Source organism: Conger conger, chromosome 11 (genome assembly GCF_963514075.1).
Source record: "Conger conger chromosome 11, fConCon1.1, whole genome shotgun sequence".
Lineage (NCBI taxonomy): Eukaryota > Metazoa > Chordata > Actinopteri > Anguilliformes > Congridae > Conger > Conger conger.
Genome location: NC_083770.1, coordinates 41,362,327 through 41,379,826, shown reverse-complemented (window position 1 = coordinate 41,379,826; position 17,500 = coordinate 41,362,327). Strand labels below are relative to the sequence as shown.

The following is a 17,500-nucleotide window of genomic DNA, read 5'->3' as shown; positions in this document are numbered from 1 at the left end:
TCTGTAGGCGGTCTGTTGAGGTGTGTCTGTAGGCGGTCTGTTGAGGGGTGTCTGCAGGCGGTCTATTGAGGTGTGTCTGCAGACGGTCTATTGAGGTGTGTCTGTAGGCGATCTGTTGAGGTGTGTCTGTAGGCGGTCTGTTGAGGTGTGTCTTTAGGCAGTCTGTTGAGGTGTGTCTGTAGGCGGTCTGTGGAGGTATGTCTGTAGGCGGTCTGTGGAGGTATGTCTGTAGGCGGTCTGTGGAGGTATGTCTGTAGGCGGTCTGTGGAGGTATGTCTGTAGGCGATCTGTTGAGGTGTGTCTGTAGGCGGTCTGTTGAGGGGTGTCTGCAGGCGGTCTATTGAGGTGTGTCTGCAGACGGTCTATTGAGGTGTGTCTGTAGGCGATCTGTTGAGGTGTGTCTGTAGGCGGTCTGTTGAGGTGTGTCTTTAGGCAGTCTGTTGAGGTGTGTCTGTAGGCGGTCTGTGGAGGTGTGTCTGTAGGCGGTCTGTGGAGGTATGTCTGTAGGCGGTCTGTGGAGGTATGTCTGTAGGCGGTCTGTTGGTGTAGTGCTGACTGCACGACATGTGCCCCCCCCCCCCCCCCCACCTGAACAGGCCCTTCGCTAAAAACTCGAATCCACTTGGGTTTCCAAGGAAACGGCTCCCCTCTGACAGGCATTGGAGACGGGGTGGGATGTTGGGGGTGTTGGGGGGGGCTTTGCGGCACTGCAGAGCTGAAGAAGAGGTGATGGCAAGCAGTACATCAGCGACGGCCAATAAATGCCAGCATGGCCAATAATGTGAGGCAGACCCACACACACTCAAACACTCACACACGCACACACATATACACGCACACACATATACACACACACACACTCACACACACTCACACACACTCACACTCACACACACTCACACACACACGCACTCACACACACACACACACTCACACACGCACACACATACACACACACACATATACACACACACACACACACACATATATACACACACACACACACTCACACACACACACACACACACACACTCAAACACTCACACACGCACATACATACACACACATATACACACACACTCACACAACACACACACACACACACACTCACACACACACTCACACACACTCACACTCAAACACACTCACACACACACTCACACACTCACACACACACACACCCCCACCCTTTCGGAGGCTAATGTCACTAAATTAACATTTACTAAATTAACACTGTAATATATGCATTATACATTACATGGTGCAGCCAATTAACATTAACCCACATACATTACCCCACTGCTCTCATCACCTTTAAACAGATAGATTATGGTATTTGGGCGTATTGCAGCTCATTTTATTAATGTATATTCCCAAAACACGTCATTATGGAAGCAAAAATAGCGTAATAACTATCGTAAAAAACAAAGGTCGATTTTCCCCCTGATGGGAGAGCTCTTGTCGCAGATGTTCCGACGGAATAAACCAGACGGCTGACTCGCACTCTCCTTCCGTGTTCGGTTTTCCTTAATGGCACGGCGCTCCGGTTCGCGGCGGGAGTTTCCGGAGCTGAGGTGGAGAATTTGGAACGCTTTTTGGCTGCAGCGGAAGGGAGACGCCGCTTTAGATGTTAAGGAAAGGGAGTGGGCCATCTGGCCGGTCAGGTCCGCAGACTTATTCAGAGCTTCGGACGTTTTTTTTCTCTCCGGACTGATAGCGGGGAACCCTCCGGTCCTGCGCCCCCGGTTTGGAGCGCTGTTTTCCGGGCCCCTTGGTCTCTTCCTGGGGAAGCCCTGGCCCCGTTCGTCTGCAGAAATGTGTTTGCTGATAAGAGCCGGAGTTTCTCTTCAGTTTATAATGGCTGACACTGCCCATACATCACGGCCGCAGAAACATCCGGAATCAATCAGGGCTGACTTCACAGATGCAGTGAGAAGAGGGGTGTGAGTGTGAGGGTGTGTGTGTGTGTGTGTGAGTGTGTGTGTGTGTGTGTGTGAGTGTGTGAGTGTGTGTGAGTGTGTGAGTGTGTGAGTGTGTGAGTGTGTGTGTGTGTGTAGTGTTGTGAGTGTGTGAGTGTGTGTGTGTGTGTGTGAGTGTGTGTGTGTGCATGTGTGTGTGTGTGTGTGTGAGTGTGTGAGTGTGTGTGAGTGTGTGAGTGTGTGAGTGTGTGAGTGTGTGTGTGTGTGAGTGTGTGAGTGTGTGAGTGTGTGTGTGTGTGTGTGAGTGTGTGTGTGTGCATGTGTGTGAGTGTGTGTGTGTGTGTGAATGTGAGTGTGAGTGTGAGTGTGTGTGTGTGTGAGTGTGAGTGTGTGTGTGAGTGTGTGTGTGTGTGTGAGTGTGTGTGTGTGTTTGTGTGTGTGAGAGTGTGTGTGTGAGTGTGTGTGTGAGTGAGTGTGTGTGTGTGTGTGATTGTGAGTGTGTGTGAGTGTGAGTGAGTGTGTGTGTGTGTGTGTGTGTGTGTGTGAGAGTGAGTGTGTGAGTGTGAGTGTGTGCATAAAAACTGAAAAGAGCAGATTAAACCCTTTATGTTTCTGGTTTTGGTTTCTCGCTGCAGGCATTGCTTAGTATTTTTCTAAGTGTTGTGATCCACTCTCTGTGAAAAGCCCTTTACAAATACATTTAAACTGAGCATGTTGAATGAGGAAAATAGATACAGCAGGCAGCATCATGAAACCAACCCCCCCCCCCCCACCACCACCCATCCACTCCATGGTCCTCCAAAGTCCTAAAAGAGAGCCTCTTAGTGAAAAGGGCATCTTCGCTGAAATACATAAGCCTCACTTCTCCACACCTGTCTTCATCCCAGCTGTCATTCTCTCTGTAGCACTGGGGTGAGCAAGGCCCTGACTGCTCCGTATAAAAGGATTCAGAGACAGTAAAATCCCACTGTGGAGAGTGAGAGATGGACAGAGAGAGACAGACAGAGAGAAAAATGGACAGAGAGAGAGACAAAAAGATGGAAAGACAGAGGGAGACAAAGACAGACCGAGAGAGAGACCGACAGCAAGACAGAGATACAGATAGAGATAGAGAAAGACATACAGAATGAGAGAGACAGACAGAAACAGACAGAGAGAAAGAGAGACATACAGAGAGAGATAGAGAGAGGGAGACAGAAAGACAGATACAAGATAGGAATAGAAACAGACTGAGAAACAGACAGAACAATATACAGAGAGAGAGAGAGAGACAGAAACAGACAGAGAGAAAGAGACAGACAGACATACAGAGAGAGGGAGGGAGATCGGGGAACAGGTGGCGTTTCAGTGCACTGCAGCCCGTTCACCTAGCGGTTCTGTAGCAGGACACGGATCAGCCCCACAACAGCTGAACAGGACGGGGGTGATTAGTACCACCTCCACACGGACATGAGCGTTCCTGCACAAAGCACAGACTCACTGTGACTGTTAGACCTGCAGCATCCTGCTCTCATGTTTAATACAGAGGCACCTCTTCGTTATCATAAAATTCTTGTAATGGATAATACACTTTCTGTCAGGTAAAATAATAGGCATAATTGATATAAAAGATAATCTGATTCTAATTCATTATACTTATCACTTTAAATCAAGTTGTAATAACAGGTATCATTCATATAATAGATATTATAATGGGATATTATACTTATCAGGCATAATTGATATAATGGACAATATCCATTGTACTTATGACTTTTGTCAAACCAGAGATCGTGAACGCAGCAAAGATTTTCAGTGTTAACCAACTGGAATAGAGTCATTTAAGGACCACTAGCGCTCTGTTAGATTTAGATGTACTCTAGTTGAGTTGATTTCACACTGGGCTGTCTGGTTGAGATACGTAGGCTTATTGAAAAGAAGATGATGGGGGGACTGAGTCGTTTGTAAACAGGAGATATATTCATTATTGGTGCAAACATTCAGCCAGATTATTATTCGGAATATCCCCTGAAGAGCCCCGTTTTGGGACGAGGTTTCATGGGATCAGCAGAGACTAGAGCCTACAGGTCTGCGGAAACAAAATGGTGGTTTGCTCTAGTTATGCCTGCGGCTATTTTCGCTTGGAGAATATGTGCTCATAAAGGGTCTTTGCTCTCTTCTGTGTGGGGTGGGAGGTGGGGGGGGGGTCGGGTGGGGGGTGCAGTCTCTCTTCGAACGGAACATTTAATTGAGCCCTTCAGATTGGCCGATATGCAGAAAGGCCGTCAGGATGGAGGGTAATTGCCGCTTGCGTCCGCGTCATGTCTCCGCCGGGCTCTTAGACTGCGGCGGAACGTGCTGGAAGCTGGAAGCTGGAAGCGCTGATGTCGGGAGGTAATTGTTTCCAGCCCGTGGTGACCCTGAGAGGTTTTTCCTGGAGGGCGGAAGACAGAGGAGCGCCTGTGTCTGTCCTGTTTTTATCGCCGGTGTAAAACCGGTGCTCTGTGATGAAGGCCGTTTCTCTGCGACGCGGGGAAGTGCTGCTCTCCCTGATTGGTCGTTTTTGTGCCTCTGTCCCTCAGGGCTGGTTTGGATTGGCTGGGGCAGTGAGGCCTCTCAGGGCTGGTCAATCAGGGCTGAGATTATTACTGTGTGCACACACCCGCACACATCTAGTCTCATGTGCGGGTGTCCCGTAGTAGTGCTATCACTGTTTTTCATTTTGCAGTGGGCCGAGGGTGTGTGAGAGGTGCCAGGTTGTCCTTGTGGGGTCACCCTATCTATGAGTGTTTGGTCCTCGGCTTGGTGGTGATCTGTGAGTGTTCGGTCCCTGGTTTGGTGGTGATCTGAATGTGATTGGCCCCTGATTTGGTGGAGATCCGTGTCCGATAGGTGGTGATCTGTGTGTGTGTTAGATCCCCCGTTTGGTGGTGATCTGTATGTGTTAGGTCCCCAGTTCTGCGGTGATCTGTGTGTGAGTGTTAGGTCCCTGGTTTACTGGTGATCTGTATGTGTGTGTTAGGTCCCTGGTTTGGTGGGGATCTGTGTGTGTGTGTGTTAGGTCCCTGGTTTACTGGTGATCTGTGTGTGTGTGTTAGGTCCCTGGTTTACTGGTGATCTGTGTGTGTGTGTTAGGTCCCTGGTTTGGTGGGGATCTGTGTGTGGTGAAGCTCTCTGTCATCAATCCCCCTGCCCTGCTCTGAGTGATAACGTCAGCATGGTCCTGGGGGTAAAGGAGCACCCCCTGGTGGTCTGGGGGAAAAGCTGCATTCCACAATGCTACCACCATTCTGTGCAGAGTCTGCTCGTTTAAAATAGTGGGAGGGGAACGTTTGGGTTGTTGTGGCCCTCATTATCGCCTCAAACAGGAGAGGGGGCAATTTCACGCTCCGGCTGATTTGGGTGCTTCTGGGATGGGGGTGTTGGGTAGGGGGGCTAGGGGGTTGTTGATTTGGGTGCTTGTGGGACAGTAGGGGTGTCGGGATGGCGTTCGGAGGTGCTGAAACACAGCTGCTGTGTTAATACAGCAGGGGGGTGAGAGTTTGCTTGGTGAGGGTGTTTGGGGAACATGGGAAAGTGTGTCCCGAGTGTGAGTGTGGGCTCGGAGACCGATCAAATAAGCAGGGAGGCTTTTGTCAAGCACCTTAGCTACTGGGCTAGGCTACGGGCCATGCGCTCTCTTCCTTTCTCAAAAGTCCCCTATCTCTCTCTCGCACACGTTCCCCCTCTCTCTCTCACACACACATTCTCTCCCTCTCGCTCCCCTTGTCCTCCAGGCGGCCTCCTCGGCCCTCAGCAGCCTGGGGCACGTGTACACGGCGATCGGCGACTTCCCCAACGCGCTGGCGAGCCACAAGCAGTGCGTGATCCTGGCCAAGCAGACCCAGGACCCTCTGTCCGAGGCCCGCGAGCTGGGCAACATGGGCGCGGTCTACATCGCCATGGGCGACTTCGCCAACGCCGTGCAGTGCCACGAGGAGCACCTGGGCATCGCCAAGACCCTGGCCAGCAAGCGGGAGGAGGCGCGGGCCTACAGCAACCTGGGCAGCGCCTACCACTACCGCCGAGACTTCGACAAGGCCATGTCGTACCACACGCGCGTGCTGGAGCTGGCCCAGGAGCTGGAGGAGCGGCCCATCGAGATGAGGGCCTACGCCGGGCTGGGCCACGCGGCGCGCTGCATGCAGGACCTGGAGCGGGCCAAGCAGTACCACCAGCAGCAGCTCGCCATCGCCGAGGGGCTGGCCGACCGGGCCGCCGAGGGACGGGCGTCGTCGAATTTAGGTAAGAGCCCCGAGGGGAAGGGGGCGGGGGTTTGGGATCAATTTCATTACATTACATTACATTACATTATTACATTATTGGTGTTTGACAGACGCTCTTATCCAGAGAGTAAGCAGGAGACAATCCTCCCCTGGAGCAATGCAGGGTTGAGGGCCTTGCGGATTGTGGCTGTGCTAGGGATCGGACCACCGACCTTGCGGGTCCCAGTCATGTTCCTTAACCTCTACGCTACAGGCTGCCCTTCCCTGTCCAGTGACATCTCTTAAAAACCAGTTCACCTTTTTTTGTATGAGTTTTCAAATTTTCTTATTTTGGTGGGATTAAATGGTCGACGTGTTTTCAAAAGTCCTGTCCTAAGTTTGCATACAAAGACCCCAAGCTCTGTAGTTGTATAAAACATATGAAATGTATGCAACCTTTGAATTTTTCCATATTTTGGTATAAACCGCAAGTCATATGGACATTAAGAAGGCAACACGCATTGTGCCAAAATATCAATTACAATGATTTTGTTTAAAGTTGAGAATTTAGTCGGGTTTTAATAGGGGCTCAAAACACAGTACCACAGTCATTGTTCTTGGTTGAAAAGGTCTGCGGTTGAGAGTGCCATAGGGTAGTTATGCTCATGTGCTGTAAGGCACTCTTTGGGGTTATAGGATGGGCTGAGCTGTGTGGTGTGGAAGAGAGATGCTACCTGTTTTCTCTCTCCGCGTGATTGGCTTTACATCAACACTTGTCCTGTCCTCTCAACAGAGAACAGTCCTGGTTTTCATTAGACTCTTTACCACTTTAATAACCACACACACTCTCAATGACAGGTTTAGGATGGCAATACTCCCTGCCAAATTTATTGAAGCAAAGCTGGTGTTTTTCAAATATTGTTCAATAGATTTGTTCCTGCAATTAATTTATTTTTTTGCCTTGGATATCCAGCCGTTTTTTTATAACATTGTTGTGATGAGCACTTGCCCTTCTAATTTGCTCATAATTTGCAGCTTTTTTGTTTTTGTTCAGGTTTATAGGTTTACGTTCACCACTAGAATTAGTGTTTTTTCAAAAATTGGGTTTCCGACTTGGCAGCACTCTATCTTGTGTTTTTTCATACATAATGGATTAATCACCTGAAATTACTTTTAATTATTTTATTTTTTTTAAACATTCTAAAATGGGCATGAATGCAGCATAAAACCCTGTGCTATGATGCAGGGCTGATATGGGACAATTGCAAAGCTGGTGACTCCAGAAAAAAAGAAAATTGTTCATGGCAGGAATAAAGACAGGTACATTTCTCATCATCTCTTGTCATTTTCTTCCCCATAAATTTCCCGGTTAAGTGGTACAAAGTATGGGGAATGTTGGCGAATGATTTAAGCTGTGAAAGGGAGCGGATGGATCTGGGGGTGGAGTGTGCGGAAGAGACGTGCGGTCGGGACCGATTCTGCGTGTGCTCGGGTTCGGCGGTCTGACCGTGACGGATGGAGGCCGTGATGGAGGGAACGGCGGAATGATACACTCACGGAGAAAGAGTGAACGCTCCCTCCCGGCGTGTGATGGAGAGGTGGATTATAACTCGTTCTGGGAGAAATGAAACGCACGAAACCGCGCATTACCCCCCCCAACCCCCCACCGTCGCCCCCTAGATTTTTCATAAGGATGTTCCGCCCTACCATTACTTCTGTTCTCCGCGGCTGGGAAAAAAATGGCATCAATTTTTATCTAAATGAGTCCCCCGCTCGAGATAAATAAAGAAAGTGGAGAGTGGAGTGAAATTTAAAACGCTCTCCCTCCATGAGAACTCAGGTGTAATTATCGGTGCTGTTTCCGCTCGTACCTGCATGAATTCATTGTGGTTGTCAGTGCTGTCAAACGCCTGTTGCGCTGGTATTAATTTCTATCGCTTTTTTATGACTTCAGTCCTACTCGACTTCCTACTCCAAGTAGGGAAATTCGGTTGACAGTTTGCTTGTGAGGCTCGTAATTCCAATGTGAGGAGCCTGTCCAACAGCTTCTAAATGCTGCCCTCATACTGTTCTGTTCCCAGGCTTTCATTAGCTGCTGATTGGAAGGAGACCACACAAGCCTGTAAATGGCAAATTAGTTGTTTCAATACAACAACTAGGGCTGTGCAAAGATTATTATTATTATTTTTTTTTTAATGAATGCCTCTCATTCACTCACACAGCTACGGCGAAAGGCTGTAGACACAGCGGCACTCCAAGACTTGAGTTTGACACCCTAAAGTTTGACCCGAAAGGGTGTTGTTAGTGCCCCTCTCAGAAATCCCTGCCTATGGGCCGCACCACAGCTTGTTAATGTAATCTTACACGCACACACACAGACACACACACACACACACACACACACACAGACACACACACACACACACATAGACACACACACACACACACACGCACACAGACACACACACACACACACAGACACACACAGAACTGTCACCATGACTCATGTGTGACCTTCACAGCGCTGTCCCCTCTACAGTCCTGCTTCCAGCAGCCTGTCAGCAACATATCTGTGTGTGTGTGTGTGTGTCTGTGTGTGTGTGTGTGTGTGTATGTGTGTGTGTGTGTGTGTGTGTGTGTGTGTCTGTGTGTGTGTGTGTGTGTGTGTGCTATATCAGAGAGTGTGTGTGTGTGTGTGCTATATCAGAGTGTGTGTGTGTGTGTGTGTGTGTATATATGTGTGTGTGTGTGTGTGTGTGTGTGCTATATCAGAGAGTGTGTGTGTGTGTGTGCTATATCAGAGTGTGTGTGTGTGTGTGTGTGCTATATCAGAGTGTGTGTGTGTGTGTGCTATATCAGAGTGTGTGTATGTGTGTGTGTGTGTGCTGTATCAGAGTGTGTGTATGTGTGTGTGTGTGTGTGCTATATCAGAGTGTGTGTGTGCTATATCAGAGTGTGTGTGTGTGTGTGTGTGCTATATCAGAGTGTGTGTGTGTGTGTGTTTGCTATATCAGAGTGTGTGTATGTGTGTGTGTGCTGTATCAGAGTGTGTGTGTGTGTGTGTGTGCTGTATCAGAGTGTGTGTGTGTGTGTGTGTGTGTGTGCTGTGTCAGAGAGAGAGTGTGTGTGTGTGTGCTGTATCAGAGAGTGTGTGTGTGTGTGTGTGTGTGTGTGCTACATCAGCAGAGAGTGTGTGTGTGTGCATGTGCTACATCAGCAGAGTGTGTGTGTGCTACATCAGCAGAGAGTGTGTGTGTGCGTGTGCTACATCAGCAGAGTGTGTGTGTGTGTCTGCCAAATCACCAGAGTGCGTGTGTGCTACATCAGCAGAGTGTGTGTGCCAAGATGTAAACATCCAAATCAAATCTCTTATTGGGAATAATACAGTGGAGATGTGAACATTGTCAACAACAAATAGAACTCCTGCGATGATTGGTGAAAACTTTTTGCCAGATAATTCCCACTGGGATCCCAGTATCCACCAATCATCATCACTGTTGTTCTCTTTCTGATTACCAATGAGCTCTGTGATTGGTGGACCTCCTCTACGTGTTTGCGTATGAGCATGGTGACATCACCAGCTGTGCCTGTTTTATCCTCCCTGTCTGAGAGCAGGGGGTTGTGGGAGATTAGCCATCTCTGGCTGGAGGGCAGTGAGAGTTACTCAGTGTAATGAAGTGTGTGTGTGTGTGTGTGTGTGCACTTCAGAGAGAGAAGTGCTCATTATCCACCACTCACGGCTCTCCTGAGCAATCTCACACAATCACCTGTGAGCCCCTGCTAACCTGCCCTAACGAGGTGCACTCCTGAGAGGTAGCTCTGTTACTGCGGCAGCGTTAAATCACCCCCCCCGATGGCGTCCTGGGGGGCGTGTTTATGTACCTGACCTTTCTTAACCAGGTAGGTTAACGGAGAATAACTGAGAAAGTCAGGTCCTCCTGGAGCAATATCGGCTAACGTCAATGATCAATGACTGATCTTATTGTGGCTGCACTGGGGTTACACCAACCCTCCAGGTCCCAGTCAAAGTAATGCACTGCAGTGCATCGTGGGCAGGCTGTCGGAAGATTGAGGTGAACCCCAGTGCATTGTGGGCAGGTTGTTGGCGGATCGGGGATGAACCCCGGTGCATTGTGGGAAGGTTGTTGGAGGATCGGGGGTGAACACCAGTGCATTGTGGGCAGGTTGTTGGCGGATCGTGGCGAGCCTCAGTGCATTATGGGCAGGTTACTGGCAGAACCCCAGTGCATTGTGGGCAGGTTGTTGGCAGTTGTTGGAGGGCAATATCTGTTGCTGCCCTGTGCTCTCTCACTCCAGTTGATTGGAATCTGCTGCTGCCTGACGGCTCAGTAATTGAAACTGACTTGATGAATCGCTTAATTACCTTTAATAGCTGATTCACAGAGAACTGAATCATGAAGATAAAACTGGGAATTGGAGGGGGGGCTCCGGAAAGGAAATGACCTTTTAATTAAGCCGGCGATGTTGTCTCGCCACCCCCCCCCCCCTTTACAAAGAATTTTATTTGGGGGGGGGGGGGGGTTGTTGTCATTTTGACCTTCCTTTTCATTCAAGTTCTTTCATGTCATTTTCACTTTGGAAAGCACCTTGAACAAATGCAGTGAAGAATGCAGCTGCATATAACATGTACCAGTTGCACAAACTGTGGTGAGCCCCAGTGCATTATGGGCTGGTTGTTGCAGATCGAGGTGAGCCCCAGTGCATTATGGGCAGGTTGTTGGCGGAACGAGGTGAGCCCCAGTGCATTATGGGCAGGTTGTTGGCGGAACGAGGTGAGCCCCAGTGCATTATGGGCTGGTTGTTGGCAGATCGAGGTGAGCCCCAGTGCATTATGGGCAGGTTTTGGGCAGAGTGGGATGTGCCCCAGTGCATTATGGGCCAAAGTTTTCATAAGCCAACGCTCCTCAGGGACCCTCTCTGCTTTCTCAGCAGAGAATCATAAAATATCAAATTATTACAGCTTCACTTTTATAGTTCATTAAGGCTACCCTACCCAATAGCCAGCAATATTTCACATTTTCCATATCTGGGTGGAGACCAGAACCTTGATGATATGAAAACTGCATCAAAATTAAATTGACAGCTATGTGCTTCAAACTGATTTTCTCCTTTTTTTGAGAAGGAAGTTTGAAATCTTTCCTCGTTTCATCCCTGCTCCCCCTGCATGATGTGCTGATGGTCCGCACCCTCAGTACCATGTCAAGTTCTGTTGGTTCTCGCCAGAATGAAGCTCGTAGCTAACAAATTAATTATTCGCTAACTCCCATTTTTCCGATGCCATTTCCCGGGGAGACGGGTTCTGCTGAGAGGTGCAGAAAAAACAGGAGAAACTAAGATGCAAACAAGCGAGTTTGTGTTGCCATCTGGCACCTTCCCCCTGTAGTTTCTTCCCCCTGTAGTTCTCTCGCTTTTCATTTCCCGTAATCGCCGCTCCGTGCAAATGTGCGCTGTCATTCCGCTGTTATCTGTTGCGTGGGTGCGGACGCAGTCTTCTGACCGTAAAAAACTACTCCCCCCTAGGAAGGGCAAGAAGAGAGCGAGTGGATGAGTTACAAAATGGCTGCCATGCCTGAGTGCCTCCCTCCCATCTCAGCGCTGAGCTTGGAATGATCCATTTTCAGGCTCTGCAGGGGGTTGACTCAGCAGAAAGCGGAATGTTCCATTTACATTACCACCGCCGTATATATTATTTTTGGACATACTGATCCATTTACACTCTCAATTTGGAATGAGCCATTTTCAGGCTCTGCAGGGGGGTGGTCTCAGGAGATAGTGGAATCTTGTACAAACATTACCACCCCTATATATTCTTTTTGTACATTCCCAATCCATTTACACTGTTGGGCCCATTACTGCAGCAATTCAGGTGAATTTATGAAGGTTAGCAGCAATGCCTCACTTGGGAATTAAGCCTGCAGTCTCTGACTTATGAGCCCAATTCATTAGCCGTTACGGCACACGATAGCTCTGTTTCACTGGGAATTTGGGCGGGCCGTGATTGGTTGGGAGCTCGACAGGGGAACCTGGGACAGTGATTGGTTGGGACCTCGACAGGGGAACCTGGGAGGACAGTGATTGGTTGGGACCTCGACAGGGGAACCTGGGAGGACAGTGATTGGTTGGGGCCTTGACAGGGGAATCTGGGGGGGCAGTGATTGGTTGGGCACTTGATGTGTAGCACTGCCTGCAGGGACGGCCAGTGAGCAGAGCTGGATATGGAGAAAGATTCATCAGTGCTAATGAGGCTAGCAGGGTAATTCAAGGGTTGTAGGCAGAGCAGAATTAAAGCGTAAAGCGCTCATTGATCCACCCCAGGCCTCGACATTCACTCATTCACCACCGTTATTACTGCGAGGCCACTGCTAACGACACACGTGTAGCCTCCTCGGCAAGATGACGGCTGTTTTTCATTCGTTGTCGGGGGAGTGGTCTACAAGGGTACTTTCAGCTGGCAACCAGAGCCAGGAAGCCACAATGTACCCCCACCAGAGTTTATAAACAGCCTATATAAGTGTTATAATTGGTGTTATAACCAGTGAATATACATAATACACGCTATAGCATCAGTGTGTATAATAGTGTATACTACTGCCTCTACTTCTACCTGCACTACAACTACTACTACTACGAATAATATATATCCCAAAAATGTCTCTGACCAAGTCACACATCAGGCCTGATCACATGACCTAGGCCAAGTCACTCACCAAGCCTGGTCATATCACCTCTGAGAAATCTCTCAAAACAAGAACAGGAACTGAATTTGAGGCCTGAATCCAGGCTAGCATGTTCTCAAAACATCGTGTGCCTGTGCAGGCCTAGCCATTGTTCCCCGAAGCAAAAACAAAGCCCCCCGAATTCTCCCAGTGCTGGAGTGAAAACCACTCCGGGGCCCCGGCTGCCAGCTCTCTGAACACTCCAACAATCGCTGACCCGCTGAACATTTCCGGCAAATTCCTTTTCCCACAACCAGGGAATAATGGCTGGAAACCAATAAAGAACAAAAGCTCCTGCAACCTGTAACGTCTGAGCCACGAACCCGGTTAGCCTGAACCACCCTGCTGAAAAAAACCACTGAAGCTTTTGAAACAGATCGCTGGTTGACTAGCTACCAGCTCAGGCAAGCAACTAGCACTCGCTAGTTGACCAGCTCATACCCAGCTAGACCAGCTTTATGATCAGCTCAGTTTTCTATAGCTGGATTGGACAGCAGGGAATATACCATGATACTAGACTGCCACTATAGGCTCACACGTGTCCTGTTTGCAGAAAATGCGACACAAGCGTTTTTAAAGTGGAGGTGTTTCTGGAGAAGGATTGATGGCAGCTGTCTGAGTCATCGGCTCCAGAACTCTACTGGGCATGTGCAGAGACACCACGCTTTCAATCTTTTAAAGCGTCTCTCCCTCTTTCTTTCTCTCGTTCCCTCTTTCTCTCCCTCCCTCTGATATCCCCCCCTCCTTTCTTTCCCTTTTATTCCTCCCTCTGTCTCTCACTCGCTCACTCTCTCATTCACACACGCTGTGTCTCTCTCAAATTTAAATCAGTTCTTTTGGCATGACAAGCGCCATATATTATTCTGCCAAGGCGTACAAGAGCAGCACATTAATTAACAGAGAATTATTACAATAACAGTGTGGTGGAGGATATTATTTAACAATTCAAATAAATCCTCGCAGTAATTAGCTCATGCTGTAACCTATCACTGCGACACACTCGCTGTCTTTTACCAACACTTCCCACAGACCACCTGACCCGCAGGAGCCAATCAGATTGGGGGAAAGCAAAAGAGGTGTGTGGATTATGGGTGAATTCAAACTCTCTCTCCTCCTTACCTGAGCTCCAGGTGTACATCAGCTCCACCTGTGGCCCAGGTGTGGGTGGCAGTAGGCCTGTAATAAGGACAGGGTCCTCATCCACCAGCTCATGCAGGCATATTTCTCGACAACCGAAAGACCATACTGGCATGTTTCTAGACGGCAAAATATTTATATAATGATTGGTTTCAGAGGTTGAGGTTCAATCAGTAGGCATGACTGGAGGATGTGAGCCTTTGTGCCTGTAGCTCTCTCTCCCCCCCCCACCGCCCCCCCATCTCTCTCCCTCTCTCTCTCTCCCCCTCTCTCCCTCCCTCTCTCTCCCCCCCCATCTCTCTCTCTCCTCCCGCTTGTGTTTTCCCGCTTAATTTTTCTGCCACAGGGGAGACGATATTTAAGTAAAGCCATGAAAAATAATAAAAAACCGCAATCTGAGACGGAGGCCTGGAATCGATGGGAAATCGAAACCGATTTGAGGCTTTTATGGGTCGCTGTGCGCCACTGGCTCTCGCGAGTCATCCATTTTGTGCGCCGTGTCCGGCAGACGCCCGTCTGCCTCCGTTTTCCTGCTCTTAATAACCCGCTTCTGCGCTGCCGCTCCTGTTAATGTTTCTCCCCTTCTCTCTCCAGTTTGGAGTGACGGATCTCTCTCAGTCTAGGGCGCCTGTCGCTCGCCCTGCTGTCCGTTTGGGAGAGCGAGGACACGCGTGTGCTGTGCGCTGAAACACGTGAGGGCAGACACTGCTCCTTTACGCACCACCACTATGTCCAAAGTGACTTACAGTTGATTAGACTAAACGTTGGACAAACTTGCTCAAGGGCCCAACAGCTGTGCAGATATTATCGTGGCTACACTGGGGCCTGAACCACAAACCTTCCGGGTCCCACTCAAGCACCTTAGCCACTAGGACTCAGGCTGCCCCTGGGACTCTGCATTGTGGGATAGTTATATAGTCTCAGTTCCTCCAGCTGTGTTTTTGAACATGTGTAGCAGAGGTCAAAGGTCATGTGAACGTGCTCTCTGGAATGTGATATCACCCCTGGAGAAGCTCTTTAAGTAATATTTGCTCCCGCAGGTGGGGTCCTCTGTGTGTAGTGTGGGATAATCGTATCTCTGCTTCTGCGGTGCACTCGTAAAAACCTCACACCGGCTGACCTGACCACCTGCGCCCCTGACCCAGGCTGCCCCCCGATCCCGACTGACCTGTGGGGCTCCTTGACCCGAGAGCACACACCTGTTAAACTTCTGGAGAGAAAATATTCTTGCCGATTTTACAATAAAAAACTATTCTCGCCAATATACAGAACAGTGTTTTTTTCATATTGATTGCGTGTTCCGGTCAGGGAAAATTGCTTTCCTGGAGTGTTTTAAAATTATACTAGTATTCGAGAAATGTGTTTTACCTGGGTGTTGTGTTTTTGGTTTTTCTCCCCACTGGGGAGTGTGCTTACTATGTGTTACTTTGTGAAGGGTCTTTGTAAAAAGAGCTATACTGCGTGAAATGAAACTGAATGTGAAGGTGACGTTGAGCGCAGAACGCTGGTGCTGTGCTGGGTCGGAGCCTCGAGGGGCGGGGTGCATAAGCGTGCGTAAATCAATCAGGCAGCCAATCAATAAGAGTCTCTTTGGTCTCCCCGCCAATCGAAAGTAACTGCAACACTGACTGTAGGTCACAGCGTTGTGCTGTTATACAGCGTAGCGCAGTGCTTCATGCGGTAACTAAATTAATCTCTAATGTTACGTTATTACATGCTGATTTACACGGCTATCGCTGAGCGAAGAAGCCCTTAGCGAGGCTGGTTATGGTCGCTCTCCCCCTCTCACGTTGGGTTTGATTGTTCTGCGATTTTTTTAAACGCAATTTCACAAATAAAGTGACAGCGGAGGTATATTTTTGTTCTTCAACGATAACATTTCTCAAATGTACCCTGTAATGTTCCCTTTGGGTAGAAATGAATATATTTTCCAGGCAAAAAAGGCAGTAGTGAATTGTACACTCAGTGAGCACTTTATTAGGTATTTATTAGACTTATTTTTTAGTCTTCTACTGTTGTAGCTGATCCAATTAGAGGTTTGAAGCGTTGTGTATTCAGAGATGCTTTTCTGCGTACCACTGTTGTAATATGTGGTTATTTGCATTACTGTCACCTTCCTGTCAGCTTCGACCAGTCTGGCCATTCTCCTCTGACCTCTCTCATTGCCCACAGAACTGTTGCTCACTGGATGTTTTTTGTTTTCTGCACCATTCTCTGCAAACTCTAGAGACTGTTGTGTGTGATCTCCTTTTGAAACTGCTGATCTCCTGGGATTTTCAAGCCACACTGTCTGGCACCAACAATCATTCCACGGTTAAAGTCACTTCGATCACATTTCTTCCCCATTTTGACATTTGGTCTGAAAAACCTCCTCTGCACGCTTTTATGCATTTAGTTGCTGCCACATGATTGGCTGATTAAATATCTGCATTAACAAGCTGGTGTACAGGTCTACCTAATAAAGTGGTCACTGAGTGTCTATTGCTGGCCAGGGGAACAATATTATGTACCTATAGGGTACTGCCTCAGCATCGAGCATTTATGGGCACTTTTCGTACCTTTATGTAGTGTCCCACAGAGAATGCTGTGTCTTGGTTTTAGGGGTGGGGGGGGCAGGTTAATCCGCACGGTGCTGGCGGAGGGTTAAATTGCGGGCGGATTTGGGGGCGCGGAGGGCGGGGCGCGCGCGGTATCGGCCCCACGCAGTCGCGGGACGGTCTTTGTTCCTGAAATCCTCTTAGCCGTCCGCGGCCGGCTCGGACCCCACCGCCCGCGGGGCAATTACACAGCCATTCAGCCCCGCGGCTCGTCCGCGCTCCGACCGCCAAACCCCGCCGCGCGCGGACTTCCCTCAGCCCCCGCCTGTGAAATCTGAAGCGACAGAGCTCATCTGACCTTGGGTCTCCCCCAGCGGGGGGGGGGGTGAGACGAATTTCTGCGGATGAAAACGGTTTATTTTTATTTGGGGATTGTCCCCCCCCCCCGTTTAAAAGCCTCTGTGACAGATCCCCTGTGTGAGAGATGCTGAGTTAGAATAGATGCCGGTTTTATTTTTTTATTTGTTATACTTAACTGTATTTCTTAAAAAAAATATAGAGAAATCTGTGACACATCCTCACGGTGTTAAACGCATTTATTTCCTGCTCTGTGACTGTCTGGTGTGGAAACAGGAAGTGCTTTTACCGCCCACTCTCCGTGTGCCATCAGGTCGGATCCATCAGAAATATCCTCCGTGAACATTCCCGCCGGAATCATTTTTCAGCAGTTTTGCGGTCACAGGGTTGACGGTTCGCTGGGATAACTCTCTGGCCTTGCGATCTGGAGAGCGCTATGGTTGAGGGGGAGGTTTCGGGAGCGATGTCGCGGCCCTCAGCGCTGTGTCTTTAGGGCGGGCTCGCTACAGAGGGGGCGATGAAGAATCCTGATGCCATGAATGGCTGGAGCCAAGATGAAGTTGCCAATCACCAGTTTCTTTGAGCCCTGT

The 17,500-nt window shown here is 49.1% G+C and overlaps 1 protein-coding gene across 1 annotated transcript in view; it reads left to right on the top strand.

Annotated features, from left to right (window-relative positions):
* LOC133139963 (tetratricopeptide repeat protein 28-like) overlaps window positions 1–17,500 on the top strand; it is a 259,700-nt gene that overhangs the window by 194,418 nt on the left and 47,782 nt on the right. Inside the window, 1 exon segment of the mRNA XM_061259454.1 lies at window positions 5,675–6,182. Within this exon segment, the coding sequence (XP_061115438.1) occupies window positions 5,675–6,182 (508 nt within the window).